Genomic DNA, 17,259 nt, shown 5'->3' with positions numbered 1-17,259 from the left:
CGTGGAAGGCTAATGTGCATCATGGTGGGGGGAAAGGAATTTGTAAGCACTTCATATGCGCATATTGAAAGAGATGAACAATGGTGCATTTAGTTATTTACCAAAATAATGGTATGCCAGTTTTCCAAATGTTCAAAGGAGCTTACATTGAAAACAATTACAAGAAAGCACATGTAATAGCAGAAGCAAAACTGAGGAGTGGAGATGAAGTATTACTGAGGGGTCTTTTGTTAGGGGGTTGTTGCTATTTTTGATACTAATTTTTTGTATCTTTCTTTTAGTTCTTATTATGATTTATGTGGGCATTGTTTAATTTGATTGTGCACTTTTTGATGTTTTACTTATTATTTATTACTACTTTTGCTAGGTTTGTAATTATGTAGTTTTTTCATGTAGCTGCCTTGAGCATGGTTTTAATCAGGCATCCCCAAACTCGGCCGTCCAGATGTTTTGGGACTACAACTCCCATCATCCCTAGCTATCAGGACCAGTGGTCAGGGATGATGGGAATTGTAGTTTCAAAACAGCTGAAGGGCCGAGTTTGGGGATGCCTGGCTTTAATCATGGAAAGGTGGCATATAGATAAAATTATGTATGTATGTATTCTGCCTGGATAGCTCAGTGAGTTAGAGTATGGTGCTGATAACGCCAAGGTTGCAGGTTCGAACATCGTATGGAACACCTGCATATTCCTGCATTGCAAGGGGATGGCCTAGATGATCCTCAGGGTCGCTTCCAACTCTACAATTCTGTGATCCTCTTAAACACAACAGGCCTCAACTGACAGCTTTACGAAAAAGGTTGCTCTGCCAGCCCTGTTCCTGTTGAAAGGCTGTTTATTCACCCCAATACATTCATCAGAGAAGAAAACATAATTCTTTCCACTGCCACGCTTTTTTAGCAATTGCTTAGTCATTGTTGGCACTTGCTGCTCTTGAGAGCATTTGGCGCAGGAGACTCACACAGCCCTATGCTTTCCATTTCTTTAGCTATAATGGGATATGGTTTAATTTGAAAGACGGACATTGCAAAGCTGGATATCCCATCCCATGGCATTTCTGCTTCCTTTGATCTGTTGGCCACTAAAACTGAACTCCGCAGTCTCTGGGTATACCTGCTGCTGTTCTGGCAATATCAAGAAGTGCATTAAAACAATAGGGCCAGCGGGATACATTACTGAACATAGGAAGTTGGCTTATGTTGAGCCAGACCAGTGGTCCATCTAGCTCAGTGTATACACTGACTGGCAGCAGCTCTCTGGGGTTTCAAACGGGGGATATTCCCAGCTCTACTTGGGGATGCTGGGAGTTGAACCTGGGATCTTTTGCAAGCAAAGTGGATGCTGTACCACAGAGCTACATCCCTTACACAGACTTACAACCCAATATTGAAAGTATGATCCCTGCCTTGCTTGCCTTTTTCCACCTGACCTGGGAGGGTGGGGCCTGGACTGACTCCAGCTACAAAAGCTGAGGCTGCTATAGAGGCCAGAGGCCATCTTGGCTGTGAGTCCTGGAAGGCCTGCTCCTTGCCTTGCTGGCTCCCTACCCCCTTGCCTGGCTGAGGAAGGCAGTGGCCTGACTGACTGACTCCAGCTATGAAAGCTGAGGCTGAGTTTTGCTTAGGGGTTTCTGTTTCTGTTATTGATATTAATTTTTTTAAATCTTTGTTTTAGATATTATGATTTATGTGGCATTTGTTCAATTCGGTTGTGTGCTTTTTGATGTGTTTTATTCCATGTTTAAGCTACTTTTGTTATGTGTGAAGTCATGTAAATCTTTTCATGTTGTAAGCCACCTTGAGCATGGTTTTATCTAGGGAAAGGTGGCATACAAATAAAATGATGATTCTTAATATAGTATGGGCACCAACGCTGCTACTGCATTAGAGATGTCCCCCATCACCATGCTCATCTGTGCAGTGACAATCCCCCAAGTCTGCAGTCATGACTGGAAAATGTTTGTCACGCTGACAAGAACTGTGTGCAAGCACAAAGCTCACTGGGTTTTGGTGATGGAGTTCTTCCAACAACTCTCTGTAATATATCATTTAGAGCCAGTGTGGTGTAGTGGTTAAGAGCAATAGACTCGTAATCTGGGGAACCGGGTTCGCTTCCCCGCTCCTCCACATGCAGCTGCTGGGTGACCTTGGGCTAGTCACACTTCTCTGAAGTCTCTCAGCCCCACTCACCTCACAGAGTGTTTGTTGTGGGGGAGGAAGGGAAAGGAGAATGTTAGCCGCTTTGAGACTCCTGAAGGGGAGTGATAAAGCGGGATATCAAATCCAAACTCTTCTTCCTCTTCTTCCTCTTCTCCTTCTCCTTCTCCTTCTTCTTCTTCTTCTTCTTGCATGACTCCGTACAGCACCTCCACGCCCGATACGTTCTTCAGCTGCTACATGAGACCAGGAAGGTCCTTCAGCAGATGCCAAACATCACACACCTCTCGACCTCTTATACCAAGGAAATAACCATCTGTGGTGAGTTCTCCTTAAGAGAAATGTGGCACCGGGTTGATATCTAAAGTATATTGTGAATCTGTAGGACTGTCTAGCATTTGTGGTTGCAGGCCCAGACGCTGTAGGGCCAAGGCAATATGTAGGTGCAATAAACACAGGACAACCAAAAGGAGATTTAAGCAGGCCACAGCTTTATTGATTACAGGTGTCAGCAGGTTTGGGCGTAGGCATTGGATGTGTATCCTGACTCAACCAGCCTGCCTGCTGGTTGATTTTTGGCAGGGATAACCAAGGTTAAGGGTCGCCCTATGGCATACATCAAATTGGGGTGAACTCCCTCCCTGCAACCACCATTTTGAGGGTGCTATGGCCCATCAGCCCCTGTCTGTGCATCCGGACAGAAATGAACCCCTCCCCCAGCTACGCCTAAAGTAAGCCTTAACCCACCTTGGCCAGGCCAGACCACAACTCCCACTCCCCACCAGCCAGTGGTAAGTGGTCTTTATAGCTGCCATTGGAATGTTACACTTCCCCAACCCCCTCACAGTACAAATCCTTCCTGTCTTCCCTTTATTATTGGGGGTGGGGGGGGTGGAAGGCTGATGACTCATCGCCTGGCATTTTTAAAGTAAGCCGAACACTTCCTCCCACTTTTCCCCCCGTCAGATGTTGCTGGGTGAGTCAGTGACTAAATCTGGCAAACTTTTAAGAAAAGAGCTGCTTTTCCATCTGTAAAATGCTACTTTGTGTGGTAAATAATTTCTTTCACCTCTTGCCATCCCGCAAGTGCTTCAACAAACGGTTCGTGAACATGATCATGATAGAAGAAAATCCCAGTTCATTGATACTTCTTCTGGGGACACACACACACATATCCACACTGTGATGAAAATGAGCAAACCAATGATGCATTCTCTCTCTCTCTCTCTCTCTCTCTCTCTCCCCCCCCCCATATATGGATGTCTCAGTGGGGAAATGTTATGCAGTCTTTGTTCTGAGGGGGTGTATATTTAGAGAGACAGAGAGAGAGAGGCCGAACATTAAAGTGCATGTTCTTTCTCTCATGCAGAAATTCAGAAAGCAATCTTCTTTTTTATTTTAGTGTTTGATTGAAAGTATTTCAGTTGAACAAAAGAAAAGAAAAAGAAAAGGTGCATAAAAAGAGAAAGTAAAGTATGTATCACTAATATATGCAAACAACTACAAATTCATATGTGGTTGTCTAGTATATGGGTATATGTATTATAAGCAATCTTCCTTTTCTTAAGAAGAAAAACCACAGTGTGAAACTGGAGGCAAAATTTTTGTCCTGAGCTTTGGGGATCCATTTGGAGCCCAAATAAAATTGCTTTGTGGCCATGGATCACCAATTGGCCAACTGCATAAAGAGTCAGCTAAAGATGGCAACATCTAAGTGCCTCTCAGTCATCTGGCCTTGATTACACTGCCATACATGGGTGAATGGATGGGATTGGACTTCCTGGATTTGCTTGAGGAGACCCACTTGCAAGACAGCACTAAATGGTTACTAGTAATAATTAGTCTCTCTCTTCAAATCAAGAGAAGACGCGCACACAAAATAAATTAATTATACTGCTGCAGGTGCAGAGAGAAACCAAATTTTAATAAAAGATGCTTCAAGCATTCAATGCAGTAATAGATAAGATATCTTTTATTTACAGGTTTATACCATTGAATGAGCTTTAGTAAGCAAGAACAAAATATCCTTAGACTTTTACACACACACACGTATGTGTGTGTATGTGTGGCCTTGATAATGGGTGTCCTCCAATGGGTGTCCTCATTTGCACAATTGAAAGAGCATCTGAGAGATTTTTTGATGTGTCCTTCAAGCAAATAATAGTCTTCATGCTCAAAACATCCTTAATGACAGATGAAAGTGTATTTTTTTACTGAAGTTTGAGCCAAAATGTTGATTGCCACAAAACAAGATCTATGTCACTTCCGTCAAATCCTTTTTAACTTTCTACATTGAAACAGGCATTAAATATTCATCTGGTTCATGTGCTGCATATGTGAGAGTTCCTTTAATGAGCGTCATTTAAACCCCACTAAATCCAAATCCAATTTATTATTTCATAGTAATATTTGTTGGGTTTGGTCTTAAAGGGCTTAATATGTTCCATATCACGAAGCTCATGTCCCCCCCCCCTTTCTATTTTAAAGTCCTAAAATAGCTTCTTCCCATTTTAAATTCCTTTAAGACTCCTTTCCATTTTCAGTATGACCCCCCTCCCTCTTGAGAGCTTTCTCACCCTGGTCATATTTGCCTAGAAAAGAGCAGTGTAGTGTTTAGGATTCACTTGCATCGTCACACTCAAGTGTGAGTGTTAACTAGTATACTAAACAAAAATTTTTAAAATTACATTTGTTGTTCTCCTCATTTTTGCCTCTGACCCTGACCACCATTTCCATGTGGCACTTGAAAGGTTGCCCACCAAGGAATGTAGCCCTCAGGGTGAAAAGGATTTTATACAGTGGTACCTCGGGTTAAGTACTTAATTTGTTCCGGATGTCGGTTCTTAACCTGAAACTGTTCTTAACCTGAAGCACCACTTTAGCTAATGGGGCCTCCTGCTGCTGCCGCACCGCTGGAACACGATTTCTGTTCTCATCCTGAAGCAAAGTTCTTAACCTAAAGCACTATTTCTGAGTTAGCGGAGTCTGTAACCTGAAGTGTATGTAACCCGAGGTACCACTGTAATCTTGTTCTTCAAATAGCAGTTTGAGAGGGACCATTAAGCCTCGGCTGCTTCCTCATACATTCCCTGTTGCTTCCAACACAGCTTCCCAATGCTTTTGGGTAGTGGGTGGGCGGTTAAGCAGTTGCACTTGCTGTGTTTCATATTATGGTTTCATACATATGTGTGCATAGTTTCACAAAATGTCTACTGTAAGCAGCTGGTCCACAGGGAATGCAAAGTGCTCCCCTGATGAATTGGATTCAGGAGTTGACCACCATGCAGTTAGTGCTTCATACCATTGCTTTACAACACTTCTAAACACGCATGAGCTCTAGGAAACAATAATCACTGTTTGCTTCCAGTCTTGCGTATTCTACCTGCCCGATTGGTGGTCCCATGGCCCGACTGTGAACGTTTGTGTTCTTTCTAGGCGATCTTCATGGAAAGCTGGATGACCTTTTGCTGATTTTCTACAAAGTAAGTAAATTTGGCTTTGCTGTTTCCTAATGGTGCCTCAACGCTACTAGATTCCGTTAGCAACTGTGTATATATAGAGAGAGAGAGATCACCAGCACTTTGTGGTATCAATTTTTGGCCTATGGCCATCTTTCCGTTCTCCACACTCAGTTAATCAGGACTGAATGTCGACTGAAGGGCAAAATCTGCAGGGGACTGGAGGGTATCAAACCTCAACAACGATACTCCTTGCGATTTTTGTGAAGTATAAACAAAGGGGGGAGGTGGGAATCTCCCAAAGCCTCAGGTGATCTGTTGTTCAAACTGTCCATGAGGGACAGAAGCTTAACCTTATCCATGCTTCCAGTTACAGATAGGTAGCCGTGTTGGTCTGCCATAGTCAAAATAAAAAAAATCCTTCCAGTAGCACCTTTAAGACCAACTAAGTTAGTTCTTGGTATGAGCTTTCGTCTGAAGAAGTGTGCTTGCACACGAAAGCTCATACCAAGAACTAACTTAGTTGGTCTTATCCATGCTGTGTAGCATGATCTCCATTGGGAGCTTTCAGGGAAGACAACTTCCCCTAACTCTCTGATAATAACATATGTATCATATTGCTACTGCCCTCTAAGCATGGTGCATTGATGGACTCCCCACTAAAGTTTATAGTCCCAGATTCAGATTACAGTGTGGCTTGTATTTCTTTCATTTTGCTTCCTCAAATTGCACCATGTACAAGCCTTTGGAGGGGATGGGGAAGGGTGGGTGGGAAACAGCTAAAGGCCGTAAGTGATGACCCTAACATTGTCTGAAGCCAGTTAAACTAGATAACATGCCTTTAATGCTTTTTAATGGCTTCTCTTAAGAATAACACCTTGGCTTAATTAAAGTAGGCAGTTTGGAGACACTTCCATTCACTGCACTAATCATTGTTAAATGATGCCGTTTCCCATCATGTTCCTCAAAAAAGAACCCCAAACCCGTAATATTTTAAATTGCCAGTTGCTAAATTAGCCTGTGTTAAATTGATTCTATGCATATAGACATCTTGGAGCGGAATTAAAAGGCAGATTGACAAAGGGAGCTAATTAAGCGCAAACCCAGAAGGCACTCTAATGAGGCAGTGGCAGCAGCAACCCCCTATTCCACTCACCATTGGAAAGCTGTCTTCACTCTCGTTGCCTGCTGCTATGGATTTTCATTTCATCCCCAGCCTCGAAAAGGGCATTAGCAAAAGCCAGGGAAGTGTTCGAGGAAAGCAAGGGGAAGCAAGCATGCTGCATAATATATTGTATTTTGAAGTAAATTGGATTTTCACATTTGAAATGTAAGTGCAATGTCAAATGTAAAGGTGTATTAAGAGCTGGCGCTGCAAAAAAAAAAAGCTTTTCAGGTTCCATAAACGTTGATTGCAGGCATTTTGAGAACCTGCTAAGATTCATTCGACAAAATTTCATTCTACTGCTCCTCCTTGGACTTCTGGGCGGCTTATGATATATATGACGTCTAGGCAGGGGGCAGAGCAATTGGAACAGAGTTAGATACATTGCATGACTAGGGCTCAGCTTCATCAACATTCCCTTCCTTTCAGCCTCAGATTTGTCTATGACAGGGGTCTGCAACCTTTAAGACAAAAAGAGCCACTTGGACCCGTTTCCGAAGGGAAAAAAACCGAGAGCCGCAAAACCATTGCGACATTTAAAACAAATATATCTCCGGAGCCGCGATCTGACAGCGGGCGGGAAGGTGACGTCGGGACGGTGCGTGTCTAACGCACGCACCGCCCCCATGCGACGTCACAGCCAATACAGCGCCCGCCACAGTGGGGAGTGTCGGGGCGCACAGTGCTCCTCCTCCCCTCACTAGTATCCGCCCCGGAGCCGCGGCAAAGGTGTAAAAGAGCCACATGCGGCTCCGGAGCCTCGGGTTGCAGACCCCTGGTCTATGATCATTATGGGAGATTGGAAGAGGAGCCCAAAGAACCATTGCGGTGTAGTGGTTTGAGCAGGGTGGCTACGTCCAAGCCCAGGGGCCTGAGAGATGTAACCCGCCCCCCTGCAAAGCAAATGTTTCCAGCTTCTCCTACTAATTTTGGCAGCAGGAGAACATCCTCCCTCCCACAAAAAATGTGGACACAAAATCCTTCCCTCCCCAGCCATCAGATCGATTACTTTAAGAGTGGGGGAGAAAAATCAGATCAGCTGAGGAAGGGAGGCTCCCCTGTATGTGTGTTGATGACTGTGTGTGTGTGCAGGAGTGTGTGGGGTGGCTACATACACTTTTTGTCAGACCACCCATGGGCCTACAGGCCCTGGAGGTATAACCCAAAAAGGTTCATCACTGCTTGGTTAGAGTATTGGACCAGGGTTTAAATGCCCACACAGCTGCACAGCTCACTGGGTGGACGACCGTGTACCAGCCATTCACCCTCTTAGCTTAACTTACCTCCTATGGATCTTGTGATGATAAAATTGGGGGACACAGGGAAGAAGAACGTATGCTGACTTGAACTCCTTGGTCATAGGGTAGATGCACATCTAACCATTGTTTTCCACAATTGGTTAGGACAAGCATAATAAAGAATTCCTAAATGGTTCATATAAAAGTAATATAAAATGAATAGTTTTATGAACTGTGTGGACATGGCAGCTCAAGGTGAACATAAGTAAAACCATCCCTGGTGTCCTCTGTCTGTCACCAAGGACCTGATGCTCACCTGGGCACAGGTGCAGCTACTAATGTGATATGGCAGTACTACAAAAGAGATGTTGGCATCAGTGAGGAGGTGAGGCCACCTACAGCTCTGCATTGCCCTGTTGACCGGCCGACTCTTGTTTTGCGATAATTAATATCTGTTGTACTTGCACATGTTGTTGTCGTTTTTCTTCTTCTACAGAATGGACTTCCTTCAGAGGAAAACCCCTACATTTTTAATGGGGATTTTGTGGACAGAGGGAAAAATTCCATAGAAATACTCATAATCCTGTTTGCCTTTCTACTCGTCTACCCTAACCACTTGCACTTGAACCGAGGAAACCATGAGGACCATATCATGAATCTTAGGTATCGCCATTGTTCAGCTAGCTAGCTAGATATATTATCTTTCATTCGCCTAATCTACATATGTTGTCTTCCCAAAGCCTCCAGTTGAAACAGTTGATCTGATAACTGAGAGATGCACTTGTAATTTTTGCTCAGATTTCAGATCAGTAGATACTGTCTATGAGCTCCCTCTACACATGTTACTGTAGCTTAGTATAAAGGAAAGTAAGAATCAAATTATTGTGCATTTCGGTTAGAATTTGGACTCCGTTTACTCTTTAGAAATGGTCTTGGCATCTGAAGGTTGTGGCAGCATTATCTTTAAGTTAAGGCAGAAGCATTGTGTTATTTTATGGTTCAGCATTTCAATATACAGAAATACTGGAAAAGAAAACCTTATTTTTTATTTTTTTTGCTTTAGATAAGAGGTGGGAAGGAAGGAGTTTGGAACATAATGGTAGATCTCTGTAGCATTTCAGCAAGGACTCTAAGTTAATTTACTATGGCAACAACAAAATTAATCCGCCCACCACATCCCTGGCTCTGTCTTATACTGTTGAAAGTAGATCTCACAAGCCTGAAATCTGCTCACCCCTATTTCAGACCATGCACTGGACAAAAACTGTACCAGAGTATGGAAAAGTTCCTTGATGCATACTGATAAAATAAGTGGGAAATCTGTATCTGGGGTGCAGATACAGAAATATGCAACAGAAATATCCTACAATTCAAATCTGATTTCTGTTGTCTTGCTATACTCTGGTAATGGATCTCCCCTCTGTTATAAACCTATAATATAGAAGAAAGAATTATATCTTACATATAGGTACATAGAGAGTGCGATCCACTATTGAAATGACCTTTAACTTGTTTCAGATATGGTTTCACAAAAGAAGTTATGAAGAAGTACCAGGTAAATATTTGGCTGTCTTTTGGTAGTGGCATCAGGTTAGCAACCTCATCTTTTAGCTAAGTGATACAGACTGCATTCCTTGCATTTCAAAGCCCTAACCTAATTTTATGGACCTTAGTTCTGTAAAGAATATTGAACTCAGATGTTTTAAGCGTTACCCATGAGTAAGTATGGGGAGTAAACTGAATTCAGTTTGCATTTAATGGTGAACTTACCCAATTTACATTTTCTGAAACGATATGTGAACTGAAACTCAGCGATCCTTCAAAATTCACACGTTCTTGACTTTTGCTATACAGTTGTCCAGCCAAGTAATGTGTACAAAAATGCATATACTAGTGTAAAGTGTGTGTGTGTGTACATGCATATATTAGTGAATATAACATGCAAAAGTGCCTTAAAACAGGGAAATTTGTATATCAAGTAAAATATGTATATTATGCAAAATTGCATACAAATGTGTAAAAAATTGCACTAAAATGATGAATTTTCATGAGCACTTAAAAAAATGAATGTGGAAATGTGGAGTATTGAGCTTAAGAATGGAAAAGTCAGAAATAGAGAGAAACCAAAAGTGGTAGATTCATTCATCCCTACTCACAAGAACCCCTTTATTTTCCCCCATGTGCTCAGCGGTGTAGCTAGCCGCTTGGGTACCTGGGGGGCGGGCCAAGACGACTCATAGAATAGAATCATAGAATCATAGAGTTGGAAGAGACCACAAGGGCCATCGAGTCCAACCCCCTGCCAAGCAGGAAACACCATCAGACTCGGAGATGGGGCAAGCATACATAGATTTACAAATAGTTTTCACTTCATTATTTTATGGCTTTGAGAAACCACCCACGAAGCACATCAATTTGCTATTATTTCAGGGACCTTCTGATTGTTACCTTTATTTTCACTTCATAGTGCTATGGAACAGCAATTTTACATCTTCTGGAAGATGTCTATAGCTGGCTTCCTCTTGCAACTATAATTGACAGCAAAGTTCTTATTTTACATGGAGGGATATCGGACACTACTGATTTGAATTTCCTTAATTTATTTCAGAGAAACAAGGTAAGGTGTTAAACTCGCAAGACACTCTTTTTCTTTAGTTCTGCTCTTTTTGGCTCCAATCCATCTCACCAACACACAAATGCTATTGAAATCAATGAGAATTAACCTTGTGTATCTTAACTCTTTTACGTAAACATGCCATTAGCATTTTGAAAATTTAAAGGAGTAAACTAGCAACACACAACAGATTAAAAAAAAAATGCCTTAGTTTGTTGCATTATGTGGCCCTAGTACATACTTTCTCTAGACCATACCTTAAGGCTAATAGTCACCTTAACAATATTTTAAGGGGTTAATCGTGCTTTTTAGTCCAGGCGCATAATGGCAAGAGCTGTGGTTTGGCTCCATCGTGCTGCACTGCACAGCACCTAGTTCTCCATACCTTATCCCTCTCCTTCCAGTACACACCAGCAACATAATGTATTTGGAAGCTGGGAGGGCAGTGGTGCTTCACCTCTGAAGCCCCAAGGACTGGCACTGCCTGTGGGGAGAAGCAGTGCTGCAGCAATAGCCTCCCAGCAATGAGATTGCTATCACTTACTGGGGAGGTGTGGAAAAGGGGCAAGGTGAAGAGAAGGTCTGGGCTGCATCAGCAGAGAAAATCCAGTGCTCATATCGTTGTCCCTGCAACCCTGGTCTCACTGCTGCTTCCCTCCTTCCAGTAACTGGGAGTGGAGCCCCTGCCAGGAGACTATTGCTGCCTCACCGGGTGAGCTGCTCCACTCCTTGACCATTGGCCAAAGTTCATTAAAGATAACACACTTTCAGGGCTAAGGTACAGTAATTTACTTTTGTGCAGATCTCCATTGTGGTCAACACTTGTTTATGAATTGCTTCTCACCTATACCTGGTAGATCAGCTACTATATTTTCACTTTCATGGTCAGAATTCAGCAATATGCCTGTGCTGATCTAGACCAATAAATGGTGATCATTCATTTTGTCTTTTTAGCTGAAGTCTGTGCTGAGGCCAGTGAAGTCAAATGCAGAGACAGTCTGTAAGCCACGTGGAGCTAGCCTTGTAGAAACCTGTTCCCACTGGACGGAGGCCACGAAGTCCCTTTCTGGGCAGGACATCTCTCTCAAAGAGGCCACGAGGTCCACATCAGCACCTAGCAAGAGAAGGCGATACAGTAGGGATGTGTCTGATGGCAAAGAGCATCTTGGCAACCTCCCTGGCAGAGGCAGTTCTAGTCTTCTTCCAGAGGTGCAATATCTTAAGCCTGGCAGTGTTACCACACCGCACACATCCTCAGAATTAACAACAAAGGAGTGGAAGCAAGTATGCCAAAGCTGTATATAAGAGTCTTTCCCCTCCTCCACAAATATTGGCTATTAAAATGTTAACATTTGAGAAATAATTTTAAAAACAAACCAGCTCGGAAACAAGCTTTTGAGATAATGTAATGGGCATGCTAATTACTTTAATATCAAATTATAGTTGCTAGAAGCTTGCAGACAAAACAAAATGGCTGGTTTGTCAAGTCAGTATGTGAGCGCTTAAATGAACACCCATTCATGCTTTGAGGATGATGTTGGGCTGAATCAAAAGGGTATAAGGGACCGAGTTCCTTCACAGAATGGGTTCTCCAATGGTATACTCTATAGGTGTGCTCCCCCTCTCTCATCATGTGAGGGGTGATTGTTTGAACACCCCTTATATAAAGCACAGTCTGAGTTTAGTATTCCCCCGGCCCTCACCCTCAATCCTCTTTCATCTACCTTTGCCTTTTTGCAATACAATGCCTATTTGAATACTTCCTTTAGCTCCCTTGCCTCAGGGCTCCTTGCACTTTAGTTTCCTTGCCACCTGGAATCCCTTCTCAGATACCAAGGCACTTCCTGATCATCACTGTTGAGATCCAGTCACATGTTGGCAAATTCAGGCTGCACAACAAACTGCCTTCCCCAAGAGATCAGAATTTTTGCAATAAGGAAAATACTGTAGTGGGAAAGGCCCTTGTTTTGATGTAAGGTCATCTAATCTCCCCACATACAAACTAGAACGAATGTTTATTGAATTTCCAGTGTTGTCTAATCTTCCTATGAACAAATTAGGACATATGCTCAGCAAACAGGTTTGTCTTGATGCCCCCCTCAGGCAACCTCCCCCAAATCCAAAGACTTTGTAAAGTTTAACTGCAGCCAAACAGATATCTTTTCCTTTCCCTCAGAGACACTGAACTGCAAACATTCCTTATGTGAGCCAACATTCTGTGCCACCATACCAACTTACCTATTCAGTGTCATAAGGTTTTACCACCACTAGTACAATAAAATTATATTGTTTTGAACTAAACCCAGTTAGGATCCTCACATCCCGATGATTCATATTTCTTTCTAAGGGTTTTATTCAACATAGTGCTGTCACAGCAAGGGTTTCCAATAGGGCAATGTGACTTTCCAGTCTTAGGAGTTCCCCCAAGCCTCTGGAGTAGATTTAGGGAGAGTATAGGGAGAGGACTTGGAGGGAGTCCCATTACATGCTGTGATGGGATGACCTTGTAGATACCCGCCAAACTCTGCTTTTTATTATTTACCTTACTCCAGCGATGGATGGTCACTAGCATTTTGTTTAATTGCTATTGAAAGGTGGTGGATATTCTCTGGAGTGACCCGAAACATCAGAATGGATGCACACCAAACAAATTTCGAGGAGGAGGTTGTTACTTCGGACCAGATGTTACTGCCAGGTTGCTAAGACGTTATAATTTGAAAATGCTCATCCGGTCTCACGAATGCAAGCAGGATGGGTATGAGATCAGTCATAATGGAAAGGTAACCAGAAATTTACAGATTAAATTTCAGAGTCTTCACAGCTTCATTTATTGTAAGTCTCTCGGCTTTTCTGAGTAAGGCAGGAGCTTCTGTCTGCCAGATACAAGTCACTAACCATATTTGTGTGGTACTTGTGATCAGCACAGAGTCTTTGTCATCTACTAGGCCCCATTTGCAGTATACATTGAAGGCAGTCTTATACCACTTTGTCTTCCACATAAATAATCCTGGGAACTGTAGTTTAAGGGTGCTGAGAGTTGCCAGCCACGCCTAATTTTTGTCTTCACCTCTCCCTCCTTATTTTCCACTGAGCCATTTCATGGCTCAATCATGGGCACCAATCCATACTTCATTAAATGGCTTGGGAGATCATCTACAGGAGTGTCATTGGTTGTCCCCTGAGTTGGTGAGGCTCATTTGGCATCAACACAAAATAATAGACCCTTCAGTGTCATTGGCCCAGCCTTGTGCACTACTCGGCCAGTAGAGCTTCAACAGGTGTTTCAGCCTTTAAATGCAAGCTGAGAACTTTCCTATCCCACTAGGCTTATGCAGGCAATACAGTATGCATCTTTCCAAAATAGCTGATAATAATCTGATTTGAATTTTTATTATATATAGATCTTACTGTCAACCTCTTTGATATTTTTTATGATATAGTGGTATATGAATATCTGTATAAATAAATAAATAAATAAATAAATAAATTACTTGGAATATAAAGAAGGCTGATCGCTGAAGAATTGATGCTTTTGAATTATGGTGCTGGAGGAGATTCTTGAGATTCCCATGGACTGCAAGAAGATCAAACTTATCCATTCTTAAGAAAATCAGCCCTGAGAGCTCACTGGAAGGACAGATCCTGAAGCTGAGGCTCCAATACTTTGGCCACCTCATGAGAAGAGAAGACTCCCTGGAAAAGACCCTGATGTTGGGAAAGATTGAGGGCACAAGGAGAAGGGGGTGACAGAGGACAAGATGGTTGGACAGTGTCCTTGAAGCTACTAACATGAGTTTGACCAAACTGTGGGAGGCAGTGGAAGACAGGAGTGCCTGGCATGCTCTGGTCCATGGGGTCACGAAGAGTCAGACACGACTAAACAACAACAACAAATAAATAAATAAATAAAATTGTTGAGGACAAATGTAGGTGTGGAACTTGCCCTTGAACTCAGTAGATGAGCTGTGCATGTTTATCACATGGAGTTTCTGCTGGACTGTTTTCTCCAGTGTCCTAGAGAAAGACAATGTGCCCAGTACTTGAATTAAGGTTTTGTTTTGTTAAAGGCTGTTGCACAAAGAGACTCATGACCCTGAATGTAATCTCGAATACAAAGAACATTTCAGTTTCCTAGTATCAGCCATGGAAAGGGTGCTTTCATTCACAATATTAGCCTTTGTCATACTTAACACATATTGCTTCCTTCAGTCTACAACTTGTTTAAAATCTTGCCAGATCAAGCTTGAAATCCTCATTACTTAAATTGCATTTTTGTTTCCTTTTAAAAAACCAGGTTATCACTATTTTTTCTGCTTCAAACTACTATGCAGAGGGAAGTAATCGCGGTGCTTACATCAAACTAAACCCAGATCTGATCCCTCGTTTTGTTCAGTATCAAGTCAGCAAATCTACACGCAAAGAGACTCTTCATCAGAGGTAGGATAAGGAGAACACACATATTAGTTTTTAAAGATTTATGAACAGAACTGAAAATGCAAAACTGTCCCCAATGCTCTGGCCCACCACCAGTGGTCACTGAGCTTCATTCATGGCAGCTGGTGTGGATTTGTGGTTGAAGATGGAAGACAGCACATCCATGATATTAAATAGTCAAATTTATTTTTAACTGTATTGTTAGTGCTTCTTTTATTTTTATGTTGCATTACAGTCTGAATTCTATGGAATTGCAATTTATACAATGGGCAGAAAAATCATTAAATGGTCTGCCAAGACCCTCAGCAGTTTTAAAGTAGTTCATGGTTTGGGAGCTACTCTTCCAAAGTAAAGAAAGTTGACAGAGGAAGTTAGTAAATGCTGAGTTGCTGTTAAACAGCTCAGGAGAGATTTTTTGATTCTTTAACTGTCCATTCTAATCACTTTCTTCCCTTGTAGGGTGACTGCAATTGAGCTATCTGCTTTGAGGTGCTTGCGAGAGAAACTTTACACACACAAATCGGAACTGATTGCTGCTTTTAGACAGTACGATCCAAATTATACAGGTAACACAATTTGAAAGCAGCACTTCCCAGTTGCTCCATTTCAATGTAATGTAAATGACTGTATTTATGATGGATCAGTGGGAAATAGAAGGCAAATCAACAGAAAGCAGAGGTTGGAAGCAGATGCATAGAGTTTGTAAGAGAAGGACATAAGTGGCAGCCCCCCCCCCCAAGATTTGCATTTCTTTTTTTTTTAAATAATTTTTATTAACCAACCAATCAAATCAAATAAAATCACATCACATAAATTCCGAATTACAAAGCCGAATTTAAAATTTTTGTTGAGGGGACCCATATTTCAAGTTCCGAAAGGGGATTCCGATCATCTTCTTGCTACTGCGTTAATATCCAAATCAGTCCAAATAATGTTCATAATTCTATCCAGTCTTATCTTGCTGTTTCCACATCTCATCTTATTCGTATATATTTTTATTTTTTTCTTTATGATCTCTTCTGATAATCTCCTTAAGCAGATAAACACCAATTATAATCCTGTGTGAATTTTTCCGTTCATCCAATCCTCATATCAAGATGGTTTCCATATATCATCGCTTTCATAAATAACATCGCTCTTTCCATCATTAATCTTACAAATCTGTCGCTCTTAAGTCCCTCTGAGGAGTCTCACCCACAATATAAAAACAGCTCTATTCCTCTTCCCAGACTTAAGTCTTCCGACAGAACTTGCCAACATGGCAACGGTATTTTTAACTGCGTCATTCCAAAGCTCTTATACTTTCCACGATCTTCTTGAAACATGCTTTGGTTAGGAAATTATCTCCACACAGTCATAAATCCACAGCTTAAGTCATTAAAACGGCATTTCTGACTTGGGGGGGGGGATTCTTGGTTAATCACATAGAGGAAAGAAAGGAAAGTTTTTTTCCCCCTCCTCCATCCAGTCCCTTTGCCATACCGAGCCTTGGTTATCTTCTCATGATTTATTCTTGTTCCTCCAACCTGTCTTGTTTATCAGAGATCTCTTCAGTTAGCAGTCTTTACTCCCCCTCCTTCCTTGAAATATGTGCTTTCGCTTCCTCCTAATTGTTTCTTTTGAAGTTACTGCAGCTAGGGGCGCGGACCAGAGACAGCGTCCAGGAGCGCCGAGATCCACAGGAGGGCTTTCTGCCTAGTGCCCCCATCCCCACAAATTTGGGGGTGGTATAGGGCACAGCAGGCAAGGGCAGCCCCCCCACAACCTTGGGGGGGGGGTAGGGAGGCTATTTACTCCCATCGCAGCCTCCTAATTACCTCGTGTGGGTCGGAGAGATGTTATTGTCAGCCATCTTCCGATGCGCCCCTAGTGGCCCCTCCAAAGATTTGCATTTCAGCAATACTGACAATTAGGTAGCTGAGAATGGTGGGTTACATCAAAGGATGTATAACAATGGACAATGCTGCCCAAGACATTCTGCCACCTGAAGTACAGCCCAACAATGCTCAACACCACCACCCCTGCACTGAAAGCCAACACTATTCATTTACACCAATTTCTGCCTTCATCTATTCCCCCTCGCCCTGTAATGCTATCTGAAGAAGGTTGTGTCAGGGCTAGCCCTGATGATGAAAACCCAAGCAACTCCTAAAGGTTTTTAATCAGGCAAGAAAATAGCAAATGGGGTTTAAT

At 42.4% G+C, this 17,259-nt stretch overlaps 1 protein-coding gene across 3 annotated transcripts in view; it reads left to right on the top strand.

The window, feature by feature from the left end:
- Positions 1–17,259, top strand: part of PPEF1 (protein phosphatase with EF-hand domain 1) — a 42,004-nt gene that overhangs the window by 12,860 nt on the left and 11,885 nt on the right. For all 3 annotated transcript variants that reach the window (XM_081001633.1, XM_081001632.1, XM_081001634.1), the window contains 9 exons: positions 2,364–2,478; positions 5,593–5,639; positions 8,515–8,681; positions 9,537–9,573; positions 10,486–10,635; positions 11,587–11,916; positions 13,227–13,412; positions 14,927–15,069; positions 15,526–15,632. In XM_081001633.1, the coding sequence (XP_080857759.1) occupies positions 2,364–2,478; positions 5,593–5,639; positions 8,515–8,681; positions 9,537–9,573; positions 10,486–10,635; positions 11,587–11,916; positions 13,227–13,412; positions 14,927–15,069; positions 15,526–15,632 (1,282 nt within the window). The remainder of the gene's footprint in view (positions 1–2,363; positions 2,479–5,592; positions 5,640–8,514; positions 8,682–9,536; positions 9,574–10,485; positions 10,636–11,586; positions 11,917–13,226; positions 13,413–14,926; positions 15,070–15,525; positions 15,633–17,259) is intronic.

This window comes from Podarcis pityusensis (genome assembly GCF_964106645.2).
Source record: "Podarcis pityusensis genome assembly, chromosome: 4".
NCBI lineage: Eukaryota > Metazoa > Chordata > Lepidosauria > Squamata > Lacertidae > Podarcis > Podarcis pityusensis.
Note: the sequence above shows the minus strand (reverse complement) of the source record. Positions and strands in the feature narration are given on the sequence as shown.